The sequence below is a fragment of the Bolinopsis microptera genome, chromosome 3 (assembly GCF_026151205.1).
Source record: "Bolinopsis microptera isolate Bmic1 chromosome 3, MBARI_Bmic_1.0, whole genome shotgun sequence".
Taxonomy (NCBI): Eukaryota; Metazoa; Ctenophora; class Tentaculata; order Lobata; family Bolinopsidae; genus Bolinopsis; species Bolinopsis microptera.
In genome coordinates, this window is record NC_087074.1 from 4,786,959 (window position 1) to 4,810,631 (window position 23,673).

A 23,673-nucleotide genomic window follows, 5' to 3' on the forward strand; every position below is an offset into this window, starting at 1 on the left:
AAAACAAAAAATAACGTGTTTCTCTTCAAAACATAAACGTGACAGGGAATATTTATAACTTTACGTTTGATCTGGATAATTTAACTGGATTAATGTGTGGTTAGATTTACACATTCAAAATAAAACAATTGTCATAAAATGTGATAATGAAACGTGTTTTATGTTCCTCCCAGTTTGCGGTAACTTAGCCTGTCTGGTGGTTTACTATCACGTGCAAAGTTTGCTGGCAGAAGCAAATTGGGTTCTTGCAATTCATGCTCTCTAACAATACTAGGTTTCATAGTGCTACGGTTAATTTCTATGGCAAGCTCACGTGGTTTAAGTACAGGTTGTGCAGTGATTATAGGTTCAATGGCTGCCTTATGGTCAGGCTCGGCGGGTAGATTTGGATTATTACCAACTATAATCGAAGTTTCCGGCTCTGTACTCTCAGGTAAGCTAGCTGTCTTCTCGAAATCACCCTCAGTAGCTGTAGAACTCTGCTCATCTCTTATCTCCAGCTCAACTCTCGGTGTATCCGGATCTGTTTGTTGCAACGGCTCTGACACAACAGATCTCTTGATCACCTGGTCCAAATGCTTGCGGTAGACTCCATCAGGTGTCTTGATCAGTAGCACTTTGGTACCTTCCTTACCCTTGATAACACCGTTTCTCCAGCACTTCTTGTTCTCATCATAGAACGATATAGTGTCATCAATCTTCAGATCACGAAGTCTCGATTCAGCAATCGTGTTCTGATCGTTTAAAGCAACTTTGGCAAACTTACTACTCGAACTCGGGTGTAGAAAACTCAAGGCGTTTCTCGTCCGTCGTTTCATCATCGCAACTGCAGGCTCTACTCCGGTAGTGGTGTGTGGTGTGTTGCGGTAGTTTAGCAGCCAATCAGCCAGGTTACACATAACGTTAGGGTTTTTCAAGATCATCCGTTTCATAGCTCTTTTAAACAGTCCGACTGCAACTTCTGCTTGTCCATTACTTGCAGGTGAATAAGCAGGAATAAGCACGTGTCGAATCTGGTTATTATTCGTGAATACTTTAAACTCTTCTGAAGTTAAACTCGATCCATTGTCTGATACTAGTATCTTGGGTAGTCCCCAACGGCTAAAGATGTCTCGTAACTCTTGAATCACTCTCTTACTTGTAATGTTCGTCATTCTAACAACTTCTAACCATTTTGAATACGAACAGATAACTATCAGCCACATAGATCCAAGAAAGGGTCCACAGAAATCTAGATGAATCCGCTCCCAAGCCTCCATAGTTTTAGCCCATGGGTGTGGTGTAGATCTAGCGGGTTTCTTCTGGTTTAGTTGACATGGTTCACATAGTTTAACCATTTTCTCGATCTCAGTATCCATGTTTGGCCAATAAACATAGCCTCTCGCTAGTGCTTTGGTCTGTGAAATGCCCATGTGTGTTGCATGAAGCATTGAAAGCACGCTCTTTCTCATACTCTCTGGAATAACAACTCGAGATCCCCAGACAATACAGTTCTGGTCTACTGACAACTCGTTTCGACGTGTGTAAAACGGTTTCAGCTCGACATCAACAGGGGGTTTCTCGTTCCAGCCGTCTTTAACAAACTGTAACACTCGACCAAGTGTCTTGTCTCTTCTTGTGTGACTAGCTATTAACTCAGCGTCAATCAAAGGTTTGTCATCACCGAAGTAGTGCACGCTGAAAACAGTATCTAGAGGTTTCATTTCAAACTCCTCTGTTAACTCGTCATCAAACTCTCTCGTCTCTGCCGATGTGTCTAAAGGCAGTGGAAAACGGGAACATAGATCAGCATTACAATGTTTACCAGTGGGTCGAAACTGGATCTTGTAAGTGTAACCGCTAAGGAACAATGACCATCGTTGTAAACGACCTGCCACCATGCTAGGAATTCCACGACTAGGGTGAAAGATAGATTCCAGCGGCTTGTGGTCTGTAACTAGGGTAAACGGTCGTCCAAAAAGATAACGGTGCAGTCTCTTAGTCGCCCAAACTATTGCCAATGCTTCTTTTTCTATCATGGAATAGTTTCTCTCAGATTTCGTCAGAGTTCGAAATATATACTCGATCGGTCGCTCTGTCCCATTTTCATCAATATGTGACATAACAGCTCCTAAACCAACGGATGAAGCGTCCGTGTCAAGCTTTAACTCCAGCTCCGGGTTGTAGACTGTTAGAACCAAGTCAGACGATAACAGTGCTTTTAACTCATCAAAAGCTCTCTTTTCTTTATCTCCAAAGTGGAAAATACTGTCAGCGGGTCTTAAACGGTTAAGTGGTTCAACAACTGTTGACATGTTGGGAATAAAACGTGAATAGTACTGTGCACCACCAAGAAATGATATCATCTCCGCTCTAGTAGTAGGATACGGTGCTCTCACTATCGTTTCAACTTTCGAACTCAGCGGTCTTATCCCGTCAGCAGATACTTCATGGCCAAGAAATGTAACCTTAGGCTCCATGAAAACACACTTGTCTAGCCGGCATTTGTAGCCTTCATTCTCTAGTGCTGTAATCACCGTTCTCACGTTCTTCATGTGACTCTCATCATCAGGTCCAGTTATTAGAATGTCGTCAACACGCCATGCCGTGTTCTCTGTCTTTCTCAAGGTATCATCAATCTTGCGTTCAAATATCGGTCCAGCAGATGAAATACCGAATGGTAGAGAAGTAGGACTGAACAATCCTTTGTGTGTGTTCAAAGTCACAATCTTTTGGTCACATTCTCTCAACTTCAAACTATTATAAGCGGCTCTGATATCCAGCTTAGTAAACAGTTTACCTCCGACAATCTTACTCAAGCAATCTTCTATCGTAGGAAGTGGGTAAATAGCTGTGTCAAGATTAGGATTTACGGTAGTCTTGTAGTCACCACATATGCAAATCGTACCATCCGCTTTCATGACAGGAACTATGGGTGAAGCCCAGTCTGAGTGCTCTGTTGGAATCAGCTGTCCATTCTTCACTAACTCGTCTATGGCTTTCCCAACCTTGTCTACAATGGCAAATGGGACCTGTCTTGCCTTGCAAAACTTTGCTCTCGCATCAGGCTTAAATTGTAGACAAGCTTCGAATCCCTTAACAGTTCCAACACCAGGATCAAACACAGGACTGCGGAGTATCTCACTAACAAATTCATCTCTCTGAAGCTTGGAGACAGCGTAAGATTGCTCAACATCAACAAGTCCTATCATATGATCCAACCAGTCTTTACCAAACATCTGGATGATCCACTCTCGACCTAGGAGTGTGGGAAACCGACAATCGACAACATATAGTGGTAAAATCCATTTCTTGCCTCTAAATTCAACGTTTACAAGGGCCTTGCAGTCAATGCTTTCACAATTAAAATTAGCTACTCGCAATTTCTGGGAACATGGAACAATCTGGCAATCAGTTAGTCCTAGTCTAGCAAAATCAGACTTACTTATACAGCTTAAAGATGAACCAGTATCTAACTCCATTTTCAAAATCTTATCATTAATCTTAACTTTAAGAAATGGTTTCTGATTACAATCAATACAACTGGATAAATTACTAACAACTGATGCAGGAAGAGTACCATCGGGAACAGGAGTCTGTACTGGAATCTGGACAGGATCAGCCGTCTCCACGCAGTACAACGTGTTCTCCAACTCTTGGTGTGTGTACCCATAATCAGCAGCGCAAGCGTTGCCATCATCATGATCACCAATCCCTTCAACACAATGGGATTGCTTCTTAGCTGAACGACAGTTCTTCGCGATATGTCCGGGTTTGCGACAGTTTCTGCAACGAACTTTGCAGTTTTTCGCAACATGACCACGAACAGTACAACGTGAACAAACAATGCTAAGGTCGGCCTTCTGATGGAACTTAGAGTTTTGAGGTTTTTGAAACTTCCCGGGTTTTTGAACATAGTGTGTTGTGACTGACATTGAACTTTGCAGAGCGTTCTCCTTCGTCTGAGCTTTATCAAACAGGCTGGCAGACGTGTCGTTGGTAGCAGATTCTGATATGAGTTCAGCACGTATCCTATCAGAGGATAGTCCAGCCACAAAACGTGTACGCACCATTAAATCAAACAAATCACCGAACTGACAAACATTAGCAGCTTCCTTCAATCGTGACATAAAAGTACATAAGGATTCACCAGCAATCTGATTCAACGTCATAAACTTCTGCTGTTGAGCTACAATGTTCGTTTTGGGTGATAACCGATCAACAAGAGTTTTTCTCAGGGTAGCGTAGTCAGTGTCTTTAATTTCAGCTGGAAATGTAAATGCACGCAACTTCTTCAACGCGTCAGGCCCCAGATTGACTGTTAACAGTGTTCTCATGAGTTCTGCTTTTTTAGCAGTTTTCTCGTTTGCGTCATCTGGTAACTTATCTGCGTGTGCGAAAATGAACACAGAAGCGGCGGTTTCAAAGATTTCCAGCCACTCTCTGACACAATCAGTTTCCTTGGATAAGCGTAAGTTCGAAACCAGACTCGTCGCCATTGTTATGAATCGTTGTGACAAGGTAAACGCAAGACTAAAAGCTAAAAGCTAAACCAAAACCAAAACCCAGGTAGTCATCCTGAATAGTATATCGGTTAATCATACAATAAATTACTAGAATATATAACAGTTTGAAAGCAATTTTTCTGATTTCAATTACAAAATTGTGCAGTTTGTTCCACAGATGAATGAGAAATTAAGCTTTTGTCAATATTAAGTAAATCATAATCTTCGATATATCTAAACGACTAGGAGAGTTAGATATCATGTACAAAAAGGTTGCTAAAATAGCCCTAGATGTAAACATCAGAGAGAGGTCGGTTAATGTATACAAAAATATGGGATGGCTTCCTCTCCATTTGAGACGACAGGTTCATCTTAGCTCATATATGTACCGTATAATCAATGAAACATGTCCAAAGCATTTTATCGGGAAATTCTCGTATATTTCTGGTGGATCACGTGAGGCAGAAAACTGCAATCTTTATACTCCTAAATCAAGATCTCACAAGGAGTTTAACTATCTAGGAACTAAGGCCTGGAACATATGGTCAAGTTCGGAGACAACCTGTACATTTTTTACTTTTTTAGAAGTGTGTGGTGGAGCCAGCTCAACACAGAATGAAACTCCCTGATTATATGGCTGACAAAACATTTTTCAGGACTTTCTCTGAGTAAAAAAACAAAATTAAAAGGTTGAACGGTTGAGCAGATACAGGTGGTATTAAACAAACCCTTAAAAGGTGGAGATTTAAGGTGGAGACTGGCTCTGGTTGAAGACACTTTTGATTAAGGTGGAAAAGGTTATTGGTAACACAAACTACATCAAATTTGCAATCTGATGGTTTTTTCAATATTTTATTTAAGTGCTCAACCGAGGTGGAGAAATTAAATGCACTTTTCAAAGCTGCTCAACCGGGGGTGGAGAAAGGTTTAGAGAGTTCTAGGTTAGCTAGAAAGTTGCGTCTCGGCCTTTTCTACTTCCCGTTAAATTTTGTTTTTTCCATTGACGCTCAACAGGGTGGAGATCTTTCATTAAGAAACAGTAAAAAGCCTGTCAAACATGCCTAAATTCATTGGTTTTATCACTAATTTTAATCTGCTCTGTTAACTGCTACTGTAGGGGATCATAAAACTGTTACCTCTTCTGTCTTAAAGCAAAGTGTTCTAGCAAATGAAAAAACTATCAAAGTTGTGAAAAGGTGCTCAACAAGGTGGAGAAATTGTTGATTAAACATCAAAACATTAAAAATGCATTAAAACTGGCCCCACCGGGTTGAGTTGAGCTTTGGCAGTTGATTTCTGGAAGAAATAACATTGGGTGACCCTTTAGCATGTATACAACTCATCAAACTAGCCATCAACCACTCAACCGCGGTGGAGAACCTTGACTTCTGAGGTCGAATTTACGCCCAAATTTGCCAAATTTGAGTCTCCACCTATGTTGAGTGTGCTTTTCAGCAAGGATGCCTTGTAATATGAGTTGGTAGATGATTTAAAATCATTGGTATTGCAAATGGACTGCCACAGTCACTCTACAGCTCCTAAACTACAGAATAACAGATTTTGAACTGCATGTTATGCTGTCTCCACCTCGGTTGAGCCGATTCTGAGGATCCTATTCTATGAAATATGATTGGTATAACCCATAATATTAAATATTAGGACTTTGGAGCAATTAAAAAGCATGAGAGGGTTAGTTCTAGTCACTTATATTAGCTCATGTAGTCAGTGAGCTGCTCCACCTGTGTTGAGCAGACAAACCTGCTCAACCGGCACTTTTTGAGTACCCACCTGTCTTACGTAACTTCAAATTGTGAAATTTGGAGTAAATATTTTTTTCATAAGTGATTTACAGCTCCTTTATTTTTGTAATTTTCAGGTGGCCACTGTCTCCACCAAGGTTGAGTTATTTAAATTTTGAACCCAGATATCATTATAGAAAGGTTAGGAGTATAATATCTGAAGAGCCTGTACCCCTTGGATTTTCAGAGGAATTATAATTAATCTTACCGTTTGTGGCAGTGAAATGAGTGTAATAAGTGACTGATTTTATGTACAGGTTGTCTCCGAACTTGACCATATTACCAAAGTCCCTTAGAGAGTGTGACGACGTTAAGAAATTTTCTAAGTTATACAAAGAAACTCTTATGAATATGGTGCTAGCTGATGAGAATTACCAAGGGGATAACTCTTACGATAAATTCATGATCCCACCCAACACTAGCCAATGTATCTAGGCAGTTATGTTATTTCGGTTAAGTTATCTCAGTACATAAGTGAATCCAATCCATCCCCTGCAATCAAAGTATTTCCATGCCTATTAAGCTATTACAGGAAATTAGGAACATCAGTGGAAAGGTGCACTGTCAATCATTATTGCTCCATACCTCCAGTCCTCCTGTTATGTGCAATTCTCACTGCTATGTATGCTCCTCATTTGTATCAATTATATTGATGCTACATTGTTATTAAATATGACATAATTTTCAACCGTATTAATTTATTAACTTATTGTAAATAGCAAGTTTGACAAAGGGATTACGTTTATTTTACCCGGAGTTCGTTTAAGTTTAGTATTGTAAATAGTTAATTTGACGAAGGGAATACGTCTATTTTACCCTGAGTTATGTTTTAGTTCAATCTTGACACAATTTTAAAATTATAATTTAATTATTTTATATATATGTATTGTCCATAACTAGGGTGGCCTGCTAACAGAACCATGATCTGCCTTGATTCATCCTTCAGCACAGAGAAAAGCTCCTTTTTTTATACATTATGATTACAGAGGATCTGATATTTAGATATATATTGCTGTGCTGTAAAAATTGACTTTATTTATTTATTTATTTATTTAAACATTAATTGAAACCCCATTGATTTTATCGTGTCTTTTAAAGTACATACGAATTAGTAAATTTATTGTATTTCCAATATTGCCGCTATATTAATTATTTATAATATAATGACTCTGACATTTATTTACCACATGCACATGTTATATCTGCATGGTACTGATGGAATATGGATGTCGAAGTGTGGTCTCAATATTATACATTTATCACATGCCTTCTCATGCGATATCAAAACTTTCGCCCACGAGGCTTGCCGAGTTAGCGAAAGTTTCGATATTTCCCGAGGCTTGCCGAGGGTTATATCGACATTTTCAATCACGAGGCTTGCCGAGTTTTGAAAATGTTGATATCGCATGAGAAGGCATGTGATTAATGTTTTATCACACTTTCTTTGGAGCCAAATTTGGCCGAGAAAGCAGAATTTGATCAAACGTTAGTTATAAATCTCACCAAAGCAAAACTAGACATGTCGAACTTATTTATGTTTACAATGTCCAAGCTATATATAGCTCTCGATAAGTTAGTATTTTAGATATTAAAGTTACAATACGTGAAATTAGAATCTCACGTTTCACATTTATGACACAGTGAATGCTGTGTGCCGCGCTGAATTTGCTTTGTACTGCTACCTAGTGCATGCAATATTAATGTGTTTTCCGCCTATGGGTCTTGTACTTATGAGTCTAGAATATTCCGCCGCGAGAGCGTTTGATACGTAATTACATCCTGCAAATCAATTGATGTGAGGTGATTCTAATACTTTATTTCTATTAGATATTTTTAGAGTCATTAAAACTGTAGATGCAGTATAATGTATAGAACATCCGTTTAAGTGTTGATTATACATCACAGTCCTTATCGTATAATCTGTATCTGCGATAAGGTGAAAGAATTTCCTGGTTGTTAAATTTGAATAGAGCTGTCATGGCGCCATGATTGTCTATTTATCAGTCCACATTATACACTGCACACCCTAATTTACACCAACAATATTATCGTCCGTCTTGATTCTTGATTGTCTGTTATTTCAGAATGATTTAATCAATGCAACTTGTAATCGTTGACTTAGAATTTTATCAAGTATTCTGCTTAGTTCTTACTCAGTATACATCTTTACTTGCCATTATTTGCCATTATTTGGAGCCAAATTTGGCCTGGAAAGCAGAATTTGATCAAACGTTAGTTATTAATCTCGCCAAAGCAAAACTAGACATGTCGAACTTATTTAAATATTTATGTTTATAATGTCCAAGCTATATATAGCTCTCGATAAGTTAGTATTTCAGATATTAAAGATACAATACGTGAAATTAGAATCTCGCGTTTCACATTTATGACACAGTGAATGCTGTGTGCCGCGCTGAATTTGCTTTGTACTGCTACCTAGTGCATGCAATATTAATGTGTTTTCCGCCTATGGGTCTTGTACTTATGAGTCTAGAATATTCCGCCGCGAGCGCGTTTGATACGTAATTACATCCTGCAAATCAATTGATGTGAGGTGATTCTAATACTTTATTTCTATTACTATTAGATATTTTTAGAGTCATCAAAACTGTAGATGCAGTATAATGTATAGAACATCCGTTTAAGTGTTGATTATACATCACAGTTCTTATCGTATAATCTGTATCTACGATGAGGTGAAAGAATTTCCTAGTTCTTGTATTTGAATAGAGCTGTGGGGTCATAATTAGTGTCTATTTATCAGTCCACATTATACACTACACTCCCTAATTTACATCAACAATATTATCGTCCGTCTTGATTCTTGATTGTCTGTTATTTCAGAATGATTTAATCAATGCAACTTGTAATCGTTGACTTAGAATTTTATCAAGTATTCTGCTTAGTTCTTAGTCAGTATTCATCTTTACTTGCCATTATTTGCCATTATCTGCTTCGAGCTAGAAATTATCTGAACTGGAAATTATCAGAACATTTGTAATATTCAAATGTATCTCTTCAACATTTTACTTTTAGAACGCAGTACTCCACCAGCCTATAACCACCCTGGTCATGGCCAGGTAGTTCACCCGTACTGTTACCAATATTGAATTGGTCTAATGAATGGCAGCACATTAATCATCGGACCTGTTTGCCCCAGTGCCCAGACTAATTTATAACCAGATTAGCTGATTAAGTTACGTCATTCGTCCCTTGATATATTTATATAAATAATATATTTTATAGGATGTTTTTATTGCACTTATTTGCACTAACTAAAATTTAGTTAAAACTAGTCCTGGGATAGAATTTCCGCTCTTTATTGTACAGAATCTACTTATAAGTCTATTTATCAGTCTGTTTATAGATCAGCCACGAATTTCGCAAGCTAATCTAGGCGAAACCGGTTTGGAAAAGCCAAGTATAATTTCTGCACAATTTCTATATGGAATATGGCTCAAAAAAGGGATCAGAGGGGGTTAAAATTGAGGTCTGAAATGGCTGAAATCTGGCTTTGTTTTGTGTGTTTTCTTCGTTCGAATTAATCAAACATCGTCTAGTGTTTACTATTTTTTGTTAGGGTGACTGTAGTTTGTTCTGACACTTCCTTTTTAATTTCAAGTAAGCGATTAAGGAAATTAATTATCCTGATTGATTGTATCGCTGACAAGTACCAAAACTTTGTGAAACTTTCAAGTCTGCTTGTAAACTTTGATCTCGTTTTCAATAACCTTAAGTCACTTAAAGCTCGTACAAGCCAGGGAGTTTTTACTTTGTTTCATCATCCGAAGCCTAATTAGGCTTTGAACTATAAAGTGCAATAAAAAGGGAACAGCTTGAAAAAGTTTTACAACAAAAAATTGTATTTTGCTTGACGCATCTCAAACACAAGGAAATATTTTCAAAATCAGGTATAAATATAAATGTGTCCTTGTTCTGGAAAGTTTATCTGTTCATTGCATTAACGGTCATAGGGTAAAGCACATAATTTTGTCATTTTTTGGCAATTTTCCGACTGCCTGATATAAACCATGGGTTTTAACCTCGTCTGAAATTCCGATTTAGATGAAACCTCCACCATGTTATAGTAGACAGTCTAGGCAAGTTCTAACACAAAAATGATCGAAATTGCTTGGGTTGAAGAAGTTCAAACAAATTATTTTGAAAAAATGACAAAATTAGGTGACTTTACTTAATTTTGTCACCCCGAACCTAATTTTGTCACTTGAAGATTGTGCAAAAAGTAAACGTTTCTCGGTATTTTAGACTACCTGGATGCATCATTCGAGCGCTTTTTTACCAACATTGACCTCAAAAATCCCAAAGATATGATGTTTTCATAGTTTTGTAGCTTGATGAAAAGATGACACTTTTTGGGTATCTTATCTTAGAAAATAGCCCCAAATGCCCCTGAAACCACTGGCATCTTGAAAAACGATTGGTTCTAGGCCTAGGTTGAAATTTTCATGTCTGTAGATAGATCACTTGCTTAGTAGTTTCATCAAATATTTTTTTAGTCATTTTAGATTGAAAAAATCAGATTATCCACCTAATATTTCTTGGTGAAAATATATGCTATTATAAGTGTTATGCTATTATAAGTGCCTTATACATATCCTATGGGCAAAAAAACTTCAGAATAGTTGTATAAGGCCATTTTCAACACAATCTGTGATTTACAAGAAATTTGAGAAAGGTCGATTTTTTTGACAAAATTAGGTACTTTTGGCAAAATCGAACCTAATTTTGTCACCCTCTGTAACTTGAACAATAATTGCGCTAGAGACTTGAAAATTTGTACGTATACTTCTGCTGTAGAAGATATTTGAAATATGCAATGGCATGAAGCTAGCTCAATTACTTTTGAAAAAGCAATAAATCAAAATTTTGAAAATTCCTTAAGAAAACCTTAAGGATCTTATTTATTTTTCGGGTTAACAGTTTCGCCTTCATTTTTGACACAGATGCAAAAGAGCTAGAAACTTAAACTTTGTACGAGCAGTTTCAGCAAAGTCTAAGCTTTCTTTTTATACACAATCCTTTTCTTTCAAGCTGAAATTCCGAGCCGAGGCAGTTTTTCAGAGCAAAATGACAAAATTAGGTACCCTGACAAAATTATGTGCCTTACCCTAGACTACTTCAGGTTGTTGATATAAATCTTTATTTAAATCAGCACCTCGCAGTAGTACAACAGTTGTTGAGAGTGGGCTCCTTGTTCCTATGGGAATATCGGGCTCTCTCTGAGTAACTGATTGATTTTTCATGCCCCCGGGTGAGAGCCAGTGCTCCCCATCGGGGCATGTAATATCAATTCTGCTTTCCTGCTAAATTTGGCTCGAAAGTGTGATAATAGAATTTATTGTTCCATTTATTTATACCCACTGGTAATTAAATATTTAGATATTTAAATTTGGAAAGTTTGTGTATTTTAATGTTATTAATCAGTTATTAATGCAGGAAAGTTTGTAATGTTAACACGGAGTAAAAGATCCTGCACAGTTGCTGTTAAAGTAAAGTGTAACATAGATTTAATTCCAATCAAAAAGGAAATAAAAACTGAACAGGAGGAAGTGACTGGTTATGGTATATCACATGGTTTCATTTGTCCGAAATGTGAAGCTCACTTCCTTTATGATGATTTCTTTGTGGAACATATCAGAGAACATCATGGCGAAACAATCAATGATATGTCTACTAGAAATGTCTTGTTAAATTCTTTACAATCATCAGTCAGGTTGGCCAAAGAAAATACTTCTCCTGTTAGAAAAGCTTTTAAATGTGACGATTGTTCTTATACCTGTACTGAGAACACTGATCTTGTGAAACATGTAGGTATTCACACGGGAGAGAAACCCTACAAGTGCAAGGAATGTTTATATTCTAGTACTCAGAAAAGTGATCTCACATTACATATGAGGACTCACACGGGAGAGAAACCCTACAAGTGCAAGGAATGTTCATATTCTAGTGCTCGGAAAGGTGATCTTACATTACATATGAGGACTCACACGGGAGAGAAACCCTTCAAGTGCAAGGAATGTTCATATTCTAGTGCTCGGAAAGGTGATCTCACATTACATATGAGGACTCACACCGGAGAGAAGCCCTACAAGTGTAAGGAATGTTCATTTGCTTGCTCTTTTAAATCAATTCTTGTCAGACACCAACGTACTCACACAGGAGAGAAACCCTACAAGTGCAAGGAATGTTTATATTCTAGTGCTCGGAAAGGTGATCTCACATTACATATGAGGACTCACACCGGAGAGAAGCCCTACAAGTGTAAGGAATGTTCATTTGCTTGCTCTTTTAAATCAATTCTTGTCAGACACCAACGTACTCACACCGGAGAGAAGCCCTACAAGTGCAAGGAATGTTCATATACTTGTTCTGTTAAATCAAGTCTTATCATACACCAACGACGTTCTCACACGGGAGAGAAACCCTACAAGTGCAAGGAATGTTCATATACTTGCTCTGTTAAATCAAGTCTTATTAAACACCAACGTACTCACACGGGAGAGAAACCTTACAAGTGTAAGGAATGTTCATATGCTTGCTCTGTTAAATCAAGTCTTATTACTCACCAACTTACTCACACGGGAGAAAAACCCTTCAAGTGCAAGGATTGTTCATATTGTAGTGCTCGGAAAGGTCATCTCAAGAAACATATGAGGACTCACACGGGAGAGAAACCCTTCAAGTGTAAGGAATGTTCATATTCTAGTGCTCAGAAAGGTGATCTCAAGAAACATATGAGGACTCACTCAGGAGAGAAACCCTACAAGTGTAAGGAATGTTCATACACTTGCTCTACTAAATCAAATCTTAATAAACATCAACGTACTCACACAGGACAGGAACTATAAATTTGCCAGGAATGTTCTTATACAACTTTTATACTTGTTCTGATCAGTCACACTTTATTAGACAACAGTGTATTCACGGGTAAAGAATTTCAGTTTACTTTCCCTTTTATATAATTAGTTCACCAACGAGGTATGATCAATGATTGCATATATTATATAGTCTAGAAATTATCTCCACATATGTTTAGAGCTATGTTTGAAAGCAATTTTTCTGATTTCAATTACAAAATTATGCAGTTTGTTCCACAAATGAATGAGAAATTAAGCTTTTGTCAATATTAAGTAAATCATAATCTTCGATATATCTAACCATTAATTGAAAACCCGTTGATTTTATCGTGTCTTTTAAAGTACGAATTAGTAAATTTATTGTATTTCCAATAGATGTGGATACTGGCGGGGAGGTGATAATTGTTTGTTTACATTAATAGTGAGCACATGTTAAGCAGGCTGAGGAGGTGATAATTGTTTGTTTACATTTTAGGTCGAGCACATGCACATGTTAAGCAGGCTGAGGAGGTGATACTTTTTTTGTATTATAGAAGGTTTGTAACACTTGTAACGCTATATAGTTATTATTCATATTATAATGACTCTGACATTTATTTACCACATTTTATATCTGCATGGTACTGATGAAATATGGATGTCGAAACGTGGTCTCAAATCTCAATACTAGAATTTATTGTTCCATTCATTTATACCTGCTGGTAACTAAATATGTAGATATTTAAAATTGTTTGTGTTTTTTGATGTTATTAATCAGTTATTAATGCAGGAAAGTTCATAATGTTAAAACGGAGTAAAAGATCCTCAACAGCTGCTGTTGAAATAAAGAGTAACATAAATTTAATTCCGATCAAAAAGGAAATAAAAACTGAACAGGAGGAAGTGACTGAAATATCACATGGCATTATTGTATTTCCAATATTGCTGCTATATTAATTGTTTATAATATAATGACTCTGACATTTATTTACCACATGTTATATCTGCATGGTACTGATGGAATATGGATGTCGAAACGTGGTCTCAATACTAGAATTTATTGTTCCATTTATTAATACCCACTGGCAATTAAATATGTAGATATTTAAAATTGGAAAGTTTGTGTATTTTGATTTCATTAATCAGTTATTAATGCAGGAAAGTTTGTAATGTCAACACGGAGTAAAAGATCCTCTACGGTTACTGTTAAAGTAAAGAGTAACATAAATTTAATTCCGATCAAATAGGAAATAAAAACTGAACAGGAGGAAGTGACTGGTATATCACATGGTTTCATTTGTCCGAAATGTGAAGCTCACTTCCTGTATGATGAGTTCTTTGTGGAACATATCAGAGAACATCATGGTCAAACTATCAAATCTACTAGAAATGTCTTGTTAAATTCTTTACGATCATCAGTCAGGTTGGGCAAAAAAAATACTTCTCCTGTTGGGAAAGCTTTTAAATGTGACGATTGTTCTTATACATGTACTGACAGCAGTGGTCTTGTGAAACATTTACGTATTCACACAGGAGAGAAACCCTACAAGTGCAAGGAATGTTTATATTGTACAGTGCTCAGAAAGGTGATCTCAAGAAACATATGAGGACTCACACGGGAGAGAAACCCTATAAGTGCAAGGAATGTTCATATTCTAGTGCTCAGAAAGGTAGTCTTATATGATCTCACATAACATATGAGGACTCACACCGGAGAGAAACCCTACAAGTGTGAGGAATGTTTATATTCTAGTGCTGGGAAAGGTGATCTCAAAAAACATGTGAGGACTCACACGGGAGGGAAACCCTACAAGTGCAAGGAATGTTCATATTCTTGTGCTCTGAAAGGTAATCTCACATTACATATGAGGACTCACACCGGAGAGAAACCCTACAAGTGCAAGGAATGTTCATTTGCCTGCTCTTTTAAATCAAGTCTTATCAGACACCAACGTACTCATACGGGACAGAAACTCTAGAATTGCCATGAATGTTCTTATACAGCTGTTATACTTGTTCTGATCAGTCACACTTTATTAGACACCATTGTATTCACGGGTAGAATATGTCAGTTTACTTCCAATTTTATATTATTAATTTACCAACGAGGTTTGATCAATGATCGCATTTATTGTTTCGAAATAATCTCCACAAATGTTTAGAGTTGGGGGAGAGTTATGTTTGAAAGCAATTTTTCTGATTTTAATTACAAAATTGTGCAGTTTGTTCCACAGATGAATGAGAAATTAAGCTTTTGTCGATATTAAAGTGAATCATAATCTACGATATATCTAACCATTAATTGCAAACACATTGATTTTGTCGTGTCTTTAAAGTACGATTTTGTAAATTTATCGTGTTTCCAATAAGCTATATTTATTATTTATAATATAATAACTCTAACATTTATTTACCGCATTTTATATCTGCATGGTACTGAGGAAATATGGATGTCGAAGCGTGGTCTCAATACTAGAATTTATTGTTCCATTTATTTATACCCACTGGTAATTAAATATGTAGATATTTAAATTTGGAAAGTTTGTGTATTTTGATGTTATTAATCAGTTATTAATACAGGAAAGTTTGTAATGTCAACACAGAGTAAAAGATCCCCTACGGTTACTGTTAAAGTAAAGAGTAACATAAATTTAATTCCTATCAAAAAGGAAATAAAAACTGAACTGGAGGAAGTGACTGGAGTATCACATGGTTTCATTTGTCCGAAATGTGAAGCTCACTTCCTTTATGATGATTTCTTTGTGGAACATATCAGAGAACATCATGGTGAAACAATCAATGATATGTCTACTAGAAATGTCTTGTTAAATTCTATACGATCATCAGTCAGGTTGGGCAAAGAAAGTACTTCTCCTGTTGGAAAAGCTTTTAAATGTGACGATTGTTCTTTTACCTGTACTGAGAACAGTGATCTTGTGAATCATTTAGGTATTCACACGGGAGAGAAACCCTACAAGTGCAAGGAATGTTTATATTCTAGTGCTCGGAAAGATCATCTCACATTACATATGAGGACTCACACCGGAGAGAAACCCTACAAGTGTAAGGAATGTTTATATTCTAGTGCTGGGAAAGGTGATCACAGTGGGGCTCGCGTAAAGGGCATGATGACATTTGGTTTTTTTGCCCTTTTATGCCTCTGGCCACATCTTGGTGGTGTCAATTTGGATTAAATCGTCAATTATGACTGATTTAAGTGAAATTGGACAACTTTCACTACTTTTTTGGGCAAAAAATCAATTTTTTCGAAAATTTGGCACTTTCTGTCACACAAAAAGCATCTTTTTTGACTAGCAGTTTTAAGATTTCATCGAATTTTAAGCGGTTTCTGTCCCATTTTTCTGCTTTTTTGTATGGAAATGGTCATCAATCATGCTGATGTGATTGTTTAAGGGTATTTCAGAAAGGAGAACCATAAAAACTATGCAATATGACAAAAACATAAGAAAAATCCTATGAAATCAGAGTTGCCCCTGGATTTTCCAAGCTCAAAATGCCAGATTTTGGCTATTTTTGGCTCATATGCACTATTTTTCCATCCAAATATTGCTTATTCCAATTGAACTTTGCTGGTATTAGCATAAAATATCGAAGTGTGCACCAAAAAGCTATGAAATAAATGAAAAAATCAGTTTTTAATCTATCAGTTTTCATTTTTCGCGCTATTTTTTTTTTATGAAAATCTTTTCAAAATTTACATACAATATAACATGTGGCGCAAAATAAAAACAAAATATAACTGATTGCGATCTCTAAAGGACAGATGTATGTAAATTTCAAAGGGAAACCAGAACGCAGTAAAATTGTAGTCGAAACCACACCGCACAAGCCTAGTCCCTGGTAAATGAAAATCAATCAAATAATATGTTGATAAAAAATCATATCCCATCAGTCCTTCTCGGAGCTTACGATCTTATTGTTCCTTATAACATGAACTCGCTGAGGCTCCAATTCCCGTTTCTGCTTAACTTCAAGAACTAACTTCCTGAAGGCAGCTCTCTGCTCGGCTGATCGGTCGGGGCTGATGTACACTGAGTCATACCCCTCCACTTCTCTTAGTTTTCTCGCTTTGCTCAACACTTGCCGCACATGATCTGAGCCGCTGAGAGTGAACTTGATAGGTTTAACGGCTGGTCCTCCATCTGATACAGTTCTCCCCATCCTACAGCAAGAAACGATTCGAGGTTTCTCATCTATGTTTTCTAGTACCTCAAGCACTCTCTTTTCCAGGATTTCTTCACTCTTTTCTGGTAGACCGTAGATGACCAGATTTTGACTACGATCCTCTTCCTCGGAGGCACGTTTCAGAGCAGCTTTCATTTTCTTAGGCGCTAGCGCCTTGCTGCATGAATTCTTCACAACTGACGACCAGGCTTTGAGTTCGCTTTTCACTGTCGTCTGAACAGAGGTCAAATCTTCACTTTTCTTCTCAAGCAATTGTCCTTGCAGTTTAATCACAGTGTTCTGATCTGCAATCTTTTCGTCCTTCAGTTGGTCGATTTCATCTTGTAGTTTGGTGGCTGAAAACAACAGCGGTGAACAATAACTGTCAAGAATGTCGATAAAAGTTTCCATCCAATCACACAGCGTAGCCTTGGTGATCTGAGGCTTGTTGAGCGTTTCTTTACGTAACACATTGGATTTCTGAACACCTGCCGCTTGACGCATATCGTTGAGTAGCATAATCTGAGCACCCAAAATCTGTTCAGCATACATTGATCTGAATTTGAGTGTAGAGTAATTCAACGCTATTTCATTGTCAAGATTCTCCAAGTATTTGTTAACCATGATGTACAATGTACACGCAGGGCCAGTTTAATATACACGAGTATATTATCTGCTACACAGTGAGAGCTGTTTAAACCGACGCAAAAGCAATTAACTGATAAGACAATATTTTGACGCGATTTTTCACCTCAGGCTCGTACCAAAAATGGGTCATAATTTTTTTTCCGAAGCGTTCCGAAGCCAAATCTTCTGGGTTCTGCTAGAAAAATTATGGGAAAACATAGAAAACATAATGAAACCCGGGCCATATGGGGCCATTTATAACTTTACCACCCATTTGTGGTCAGCGAATGAAATTTTAAGGCCTATTTTTGAAAAATATTCTAATTTTAGCTACCAAAAATCCAAAATTGACCGAAATCATGGTTTTTTCTTCTTAAACAGTACTAAGAATGCTTATATCCATGTTCAATCAATCAAAAGTTGAAAAACATTGAAAACAAAAGGAACCTCAGCCTGACTCAAAAATGGCAGTGAAATTGAGTTTATTTTGAATGGAAAAAAACAAAAACATTGTTAATTCCAGATGGGGATCTGGAAAGACATAATGTTTACAAGGACTACTCAAAATATCTTAAAATTGCCATAAAAACTGCCAAAACCAGGTATTATGCTGAAAAGTTTGAGAAAAATAGCCATAACTCCAAAAAAACCTGGCAAATAATTAACGAGCTTCGTGGCAAAAAGAAGAATCAGCTAAAAGATGACTTCATTATAGATGGAACTAGAGTAATTTGTAGGCGGACAATTGCAAACAAATTCAATAGTTACTTTACATCTTTAGCTAGTAATTTAAATGAGAAGGTTTTGTCCGAGAACCAACTGTCTATCCAACCAATGCAATCATTTGTTGAGTTTATGTCGAAATCAGTCAACAGTTCAATACATCTAGAAGAAACTCATCCTGAGGAGATTCTTGAAATAATTCAAGAATTCGTTAACGGAAAAGCCAGTGATATACCAATAGCAGTTATCAAGAAACCGGCTCATCTCTTATCCAACATATTAGCAAATTTGTATAATACATGTATTCAAAAAGGCACGTTCCCATCCATATTCAAAATAGGCAAAGTAACTCCTATCCATAAAAAAGATAATAAAGAAAATATTGAAAATTATAGACCTGTGTCAATATTGCCAATCTTTGGTAAAATATTTGAAAAAATAATATACAAACGGCTTTATACCTTTTTCACTGCTAATGACATTCTCAGTAATGAACAATTTGGTTTTCGAAAAGGCCACTCAACCTCACATGCACTCCACAAATCAGTTCATTCAATCACAACATCAACATCCAGTGGTAATCATGTTCTAGGAATCTTTATTGACCTAAGCAAAGCTTTTGATACTCTTGACCATGGCATTCTCCTGAGGAAACTGGAAAATTATGGGGTTAGAGGTCTAGCTCTAGGACTTCTAAAAAGCTATTTATCCGATAGATCACAGTATGTTTCATTTCTCAACACTACATCAGAGACTATGAATGTAAAATATGGAGTTCCCCAAGGTTCCATACTAGGCCCTCTACTTTTCTTATTATATATGAACGACATAATAAACTGTTACAAAGGCGATGAATGCAAATTTGTGCTCTATGCTGATGACACAAATATATTTATCACTGGACCGTCCAAAGAAGCAACATACTTGAAGGCCAATAAAGTTCTTGATTTCGTATGCAAATTCATGAGAAGTAATCTCTTACATATAAATATGTCTAAATGCTGCTACATACATTTTCTACCTGCATACGAATCTGATGAAACCTGCGCCAGGGTTAGGCCGTATGCCAATGAACATGACAAATCACAAGGAATATTTATAAATGGACACAAAATTGTCAAGGTTAGCAACACCAAATTTCTTGGTGTAGTAATTGATGAAAAACTTAGCTGGGGCCCACATATAGAATATCTAAGAAAAAAAATTAGATCCACTACAGGAGCACTTAACAGGATTAAACATTCAGTTCCAGGGGAACACTACCAAAAAATATACTCTGCATTATTGGAATCACATCTTGCTTACGGAATAAGTGTTTGGGGCTCAGCTCTCAAAGACCAACCAAACGATAAGCTGTTCATAACTCAGAAACGTTGTATAAGAATCCTTTTTGGAGACCTAAATGCATACCTCGACAAACATGCCACTTGTGCACGAGCCAGACCTTATACAAAACAGAGGTTAGGAGCTGCTTTTTTCGAAAAAGAGCACACCAAGCCCATTTTTAATCGACTAAAATTGCTTACTGTTCAAAACTTGTACAAATACCACTGTATATCTGAGATATTTCGAATTATGAAATTTCGCACTCCATACTCGTTGTATTGTACTATAGACTCATCAAAACGTGATACAAGCAATGTCATAATCCTCCCAAGAAAAACCAACACTTTTCTTTATATAGCCTCCAAATTGTGGAATAGCATACATAAACGGATTCTAAATGAGAATGGGGAAATCCTCACTACTTCTGTAGCTTTGGTTAAATTACGCTGTAAAAGTATCATCCTGGGATCTCAATCCATCAACAATAATAACACCTGGACTTACCACAACTTTCACATCGCCCCTCACTCAATCACAGACCAAACCATTTCATCACTCACTCACCAAATTGCCGACCCAATATCTATTGAAGTGGCGAAAATTTTCTAGACAAATGATATTTCGATATTATTGCTGCAGCAGATACAAATACCAACATTATTATATTCCCAAACGTTTGAACCTTTAAATTAACTAGGAAAGTCAATCCTCAACTTGACTTTTACTGTTTTAAACAGATATGATGATATTAACTTAATTTATTATTATTATTATTATTTTTTTTTTTACATACTCCTTCTTAGTGTGGTGACTTGGGGTCCATAAATATAACAATACAAGCTGATAAACCAAAAAGAACAACTGGGGTAGGTAGGTAGCCCTGGTGGGTGCGTAAACTTTACGGTCTGCTCTCTCCAAGATCAGCCTGCTTCTCCATTTTACCGTGAAGCCTAATTTCTAGTTTTTATAAAATACACAATGCAAGTGCAGGTTTACTAATCTTAATCTACTTAACAACTCAATAGCCCAAGTCACCATACCCGTAGTATATTCCATGGTAATAGAAGAGCTTTAAAGTTTTTCAAATTGTTGCTATAATTGATTTAAATAAAAATTTGTTGTTTTCTTGAATTTGTTGTTTTCTTGTGCAGGCAGGTTATTTTCAGGCGCGCTTTTCAAATGGTTGTAAATTTTGACCCAACCGAGATATTGAGCTAATTTAAAAAGCATTGAATCCGGTTATTTATTCTCTATCAGAATTTACAACAATCTAAAACATTAGGAAAACTCGTTTTTAGGCTAAATGTCAGCATGGAGCCCCACTGTGGTGATCTCAAAAAACATATGAGGACTCACACCGAAGAGAAGCCCTACAAGTGTAAGGAGTGTTCCTATACTTGCTCTATTAAATCAAATCTTATCAGACACCAACGTTCTCACACGGGAGAGAAACCCTTCAAGTGTAAGGAATGTTCATATGCTTGTTCTGTCAAATCTTATCTTTTGGTACACATACGTACTCCACGGGAGAGAAACCCTTCAAGTGTAAGGAATGTTCATATTCTTGTGCTCAGAAAGGTGATCTCAAGAAACATAAGAGGACTCACACGGGAGAGAAGCCCTACAAATGCAAGGAATGTTCCTATACTTGTTCTGTTAAATCAAGTCTTATTATACACCAACGTACTCACACAGGGGAGAAACCCTACAAATGCAAGGAATGTTCATTTGCCTGCTCTTCTAAATCAAATCTTTATAAACACCAACGTTCTCACACGGGAGAGAAACCCTTCAAGTGTAAGGAATGTTCATATTCTTGTGCTCAGAAAGGTCATCTCAAGAAACATAAGAGGACTCACACGGGAGAGAAGCCCTACAAGTGCAAGGAATGTTCCTATACTTGTTCTGTTAAATCAAGTCTTATTATACACCAACGTACTCACACTGGGGAGAAACCCTACAAATGCAAGGAATGTTCATTTGCCTGCTCTTCTAAATCAAATCTTTATAAACACCAACGTACTCACACGGGACAGGAACTATAAAATTGCCAGGAATGTTCTTATAAAACTGTTATACTTGTTCTGATCAGACACACTTTATTAGACAGGTAAATAATGTCAGTTTACTTCCACTTTTATATTATAAGTTCACTAACGAGGTATGATCAATGATTGCATATATAATATAGTCTAGAAATTATCTCCACATTTGTTTAGAGCTATGTTTGAAAGCAATTTTTCTTATTTTAATAACAAAATTGTGCAGTTTGTTCCACAGATGAATGAGAAATAAAGCTTTTGTTTGTAAATCATAATCTTCGATATATCTAACCATTAATTGAAAACCCATTGATTTTATCGTGTCTTTAAAGTACGAATTAGTAAATTTATTGTATTTCCAATATTGCCGCTATATTTATTATTTATACATAATATAATGACTCTGACATTTATTTACCACATTTTATATCTGCATGGTACTGATGAATTATGGATGTCGAAGGGTGGTCTAAATACTAAAATTAATTGTTCCATTCATTTACCCACTGCTAATTAAATATGTAGAAATTTAAAATTGGAAAGTTTGTGTATTTTGATTTCATTAATCAGTTATTAATGCAGGAAAGTTTGTAATGTCAACACGGAGTAAAAGATCCTCTACGGTTACTGTTAAAGTAAAGAGTAACATAAATTTAATTCCGATCAAAAAGGAAATAAAAACTGAACAGGAGGAAGTGACTGGAATATCACATGGTTTCATTTGTCCGAAATGTGAAGCTCACTTCCTTTATGATGAGTTCTTTGTGAAACATATTAAAGAACATCATGGTGAAACAATCAATGATATGCCTACTACAAATGTCTTGTTGACTTCTTCACGATCATCAGTCAGGTTGGGCAAAGAAAATACTTCTCCTGTTGGGAAAGCTTTTAAATGTGACGATTGTTCTTATACCTGTACTGAGAACAGTGATCTTGTGAAACATTTAGGTATTCACACGGGAGAGAAATCCTACAAGTGCAAGGAATGTTTATATTCTAGTACTCAGAAACGTGATCTCAAGAAACATATGAGGACTCACACGGGAGAGAAACCCTATAAGTGCAAGGAATGTTCATATTCTAGTGCTCAGAAAGGTAATCTCATATTACATATGAGGACTCACACGGGAGAGAAGCCCTACAAGTGTAAGGAATGTTCATTTGCTTGCTCTTTTAAATCAAGTTTTGTCAGACACCAACGTACTCACACGGGAGAGAAACCCTACAAGTGCAAGGAATGTTTATATTCTAGTGCTCAGAAAGGTGATCTCACATTACATATAATGACGACTCACACGGGAGAGAAACCCTACAAGTGTAAGGAAAGTTCATTTGCTTGTTCTACTAAATCAAATCTTAATAAACACCAACGTACTCACACGGGACAGGAACTATAAAATTGCCAGGAATGTTCTTATGCAACTGTTATACTTGTTCTGATCAAACACACGTTTATAGACACCAGACACCAGTGTATTGACGGGTAAAGACTGTCAGTTTACTTCCACTGTAATATTATCAGTTCACTAACGAGGTATGATCAATGATTGCATATAAAGTCTAGAAATTATCTCCACATATGTTTAGAGCTATGTTTGAAAGCAATTTTTCTGATTTCAATTACAAA

At 36.6% G+C, this 23,673-nt stretch overlaps 3 protein-coding genes across 3 annotated transcripts in view; 2 read left to right on the forward strand and 1 right to left on the reverse strand.

Annotated features, from left to right (window-relative positions):
* Nucleotides 1-23,673, forward strand: part of LOC134812866 (uncharacterized) — a 912,489-nt gene that overhangs the window by 499,186 nt on the left and 389,630 nt on the right. The gene's annotated exons all lie outside the window — the stretch shown is intronic.
* On the reverse strand, nucleotides 159-4,478 carry LOC134812576 (uncharacterized protein K02A2.6-like). Its single transcript, XM_063820061.1, has one exon. It carries the CDS (start codon nucleotides 4,476-4,478, stop codon nucleotides 159-161), a length of 4,320 nt encoding a protein of 1,439 aa, XP_063676131.1.
* Nucleotides 12,364-13,152, forward strand: LOC134812577 (zinc finger protein 782-like). Its single transcript, XM_063820062.1, has one exon. It carries the CDS (start codon nucleotides 12,364-12,366, stop codon nucleotides 13,150-13,152), a length of 789 nt encoding a protein of 262 aa, XP_063676132.1.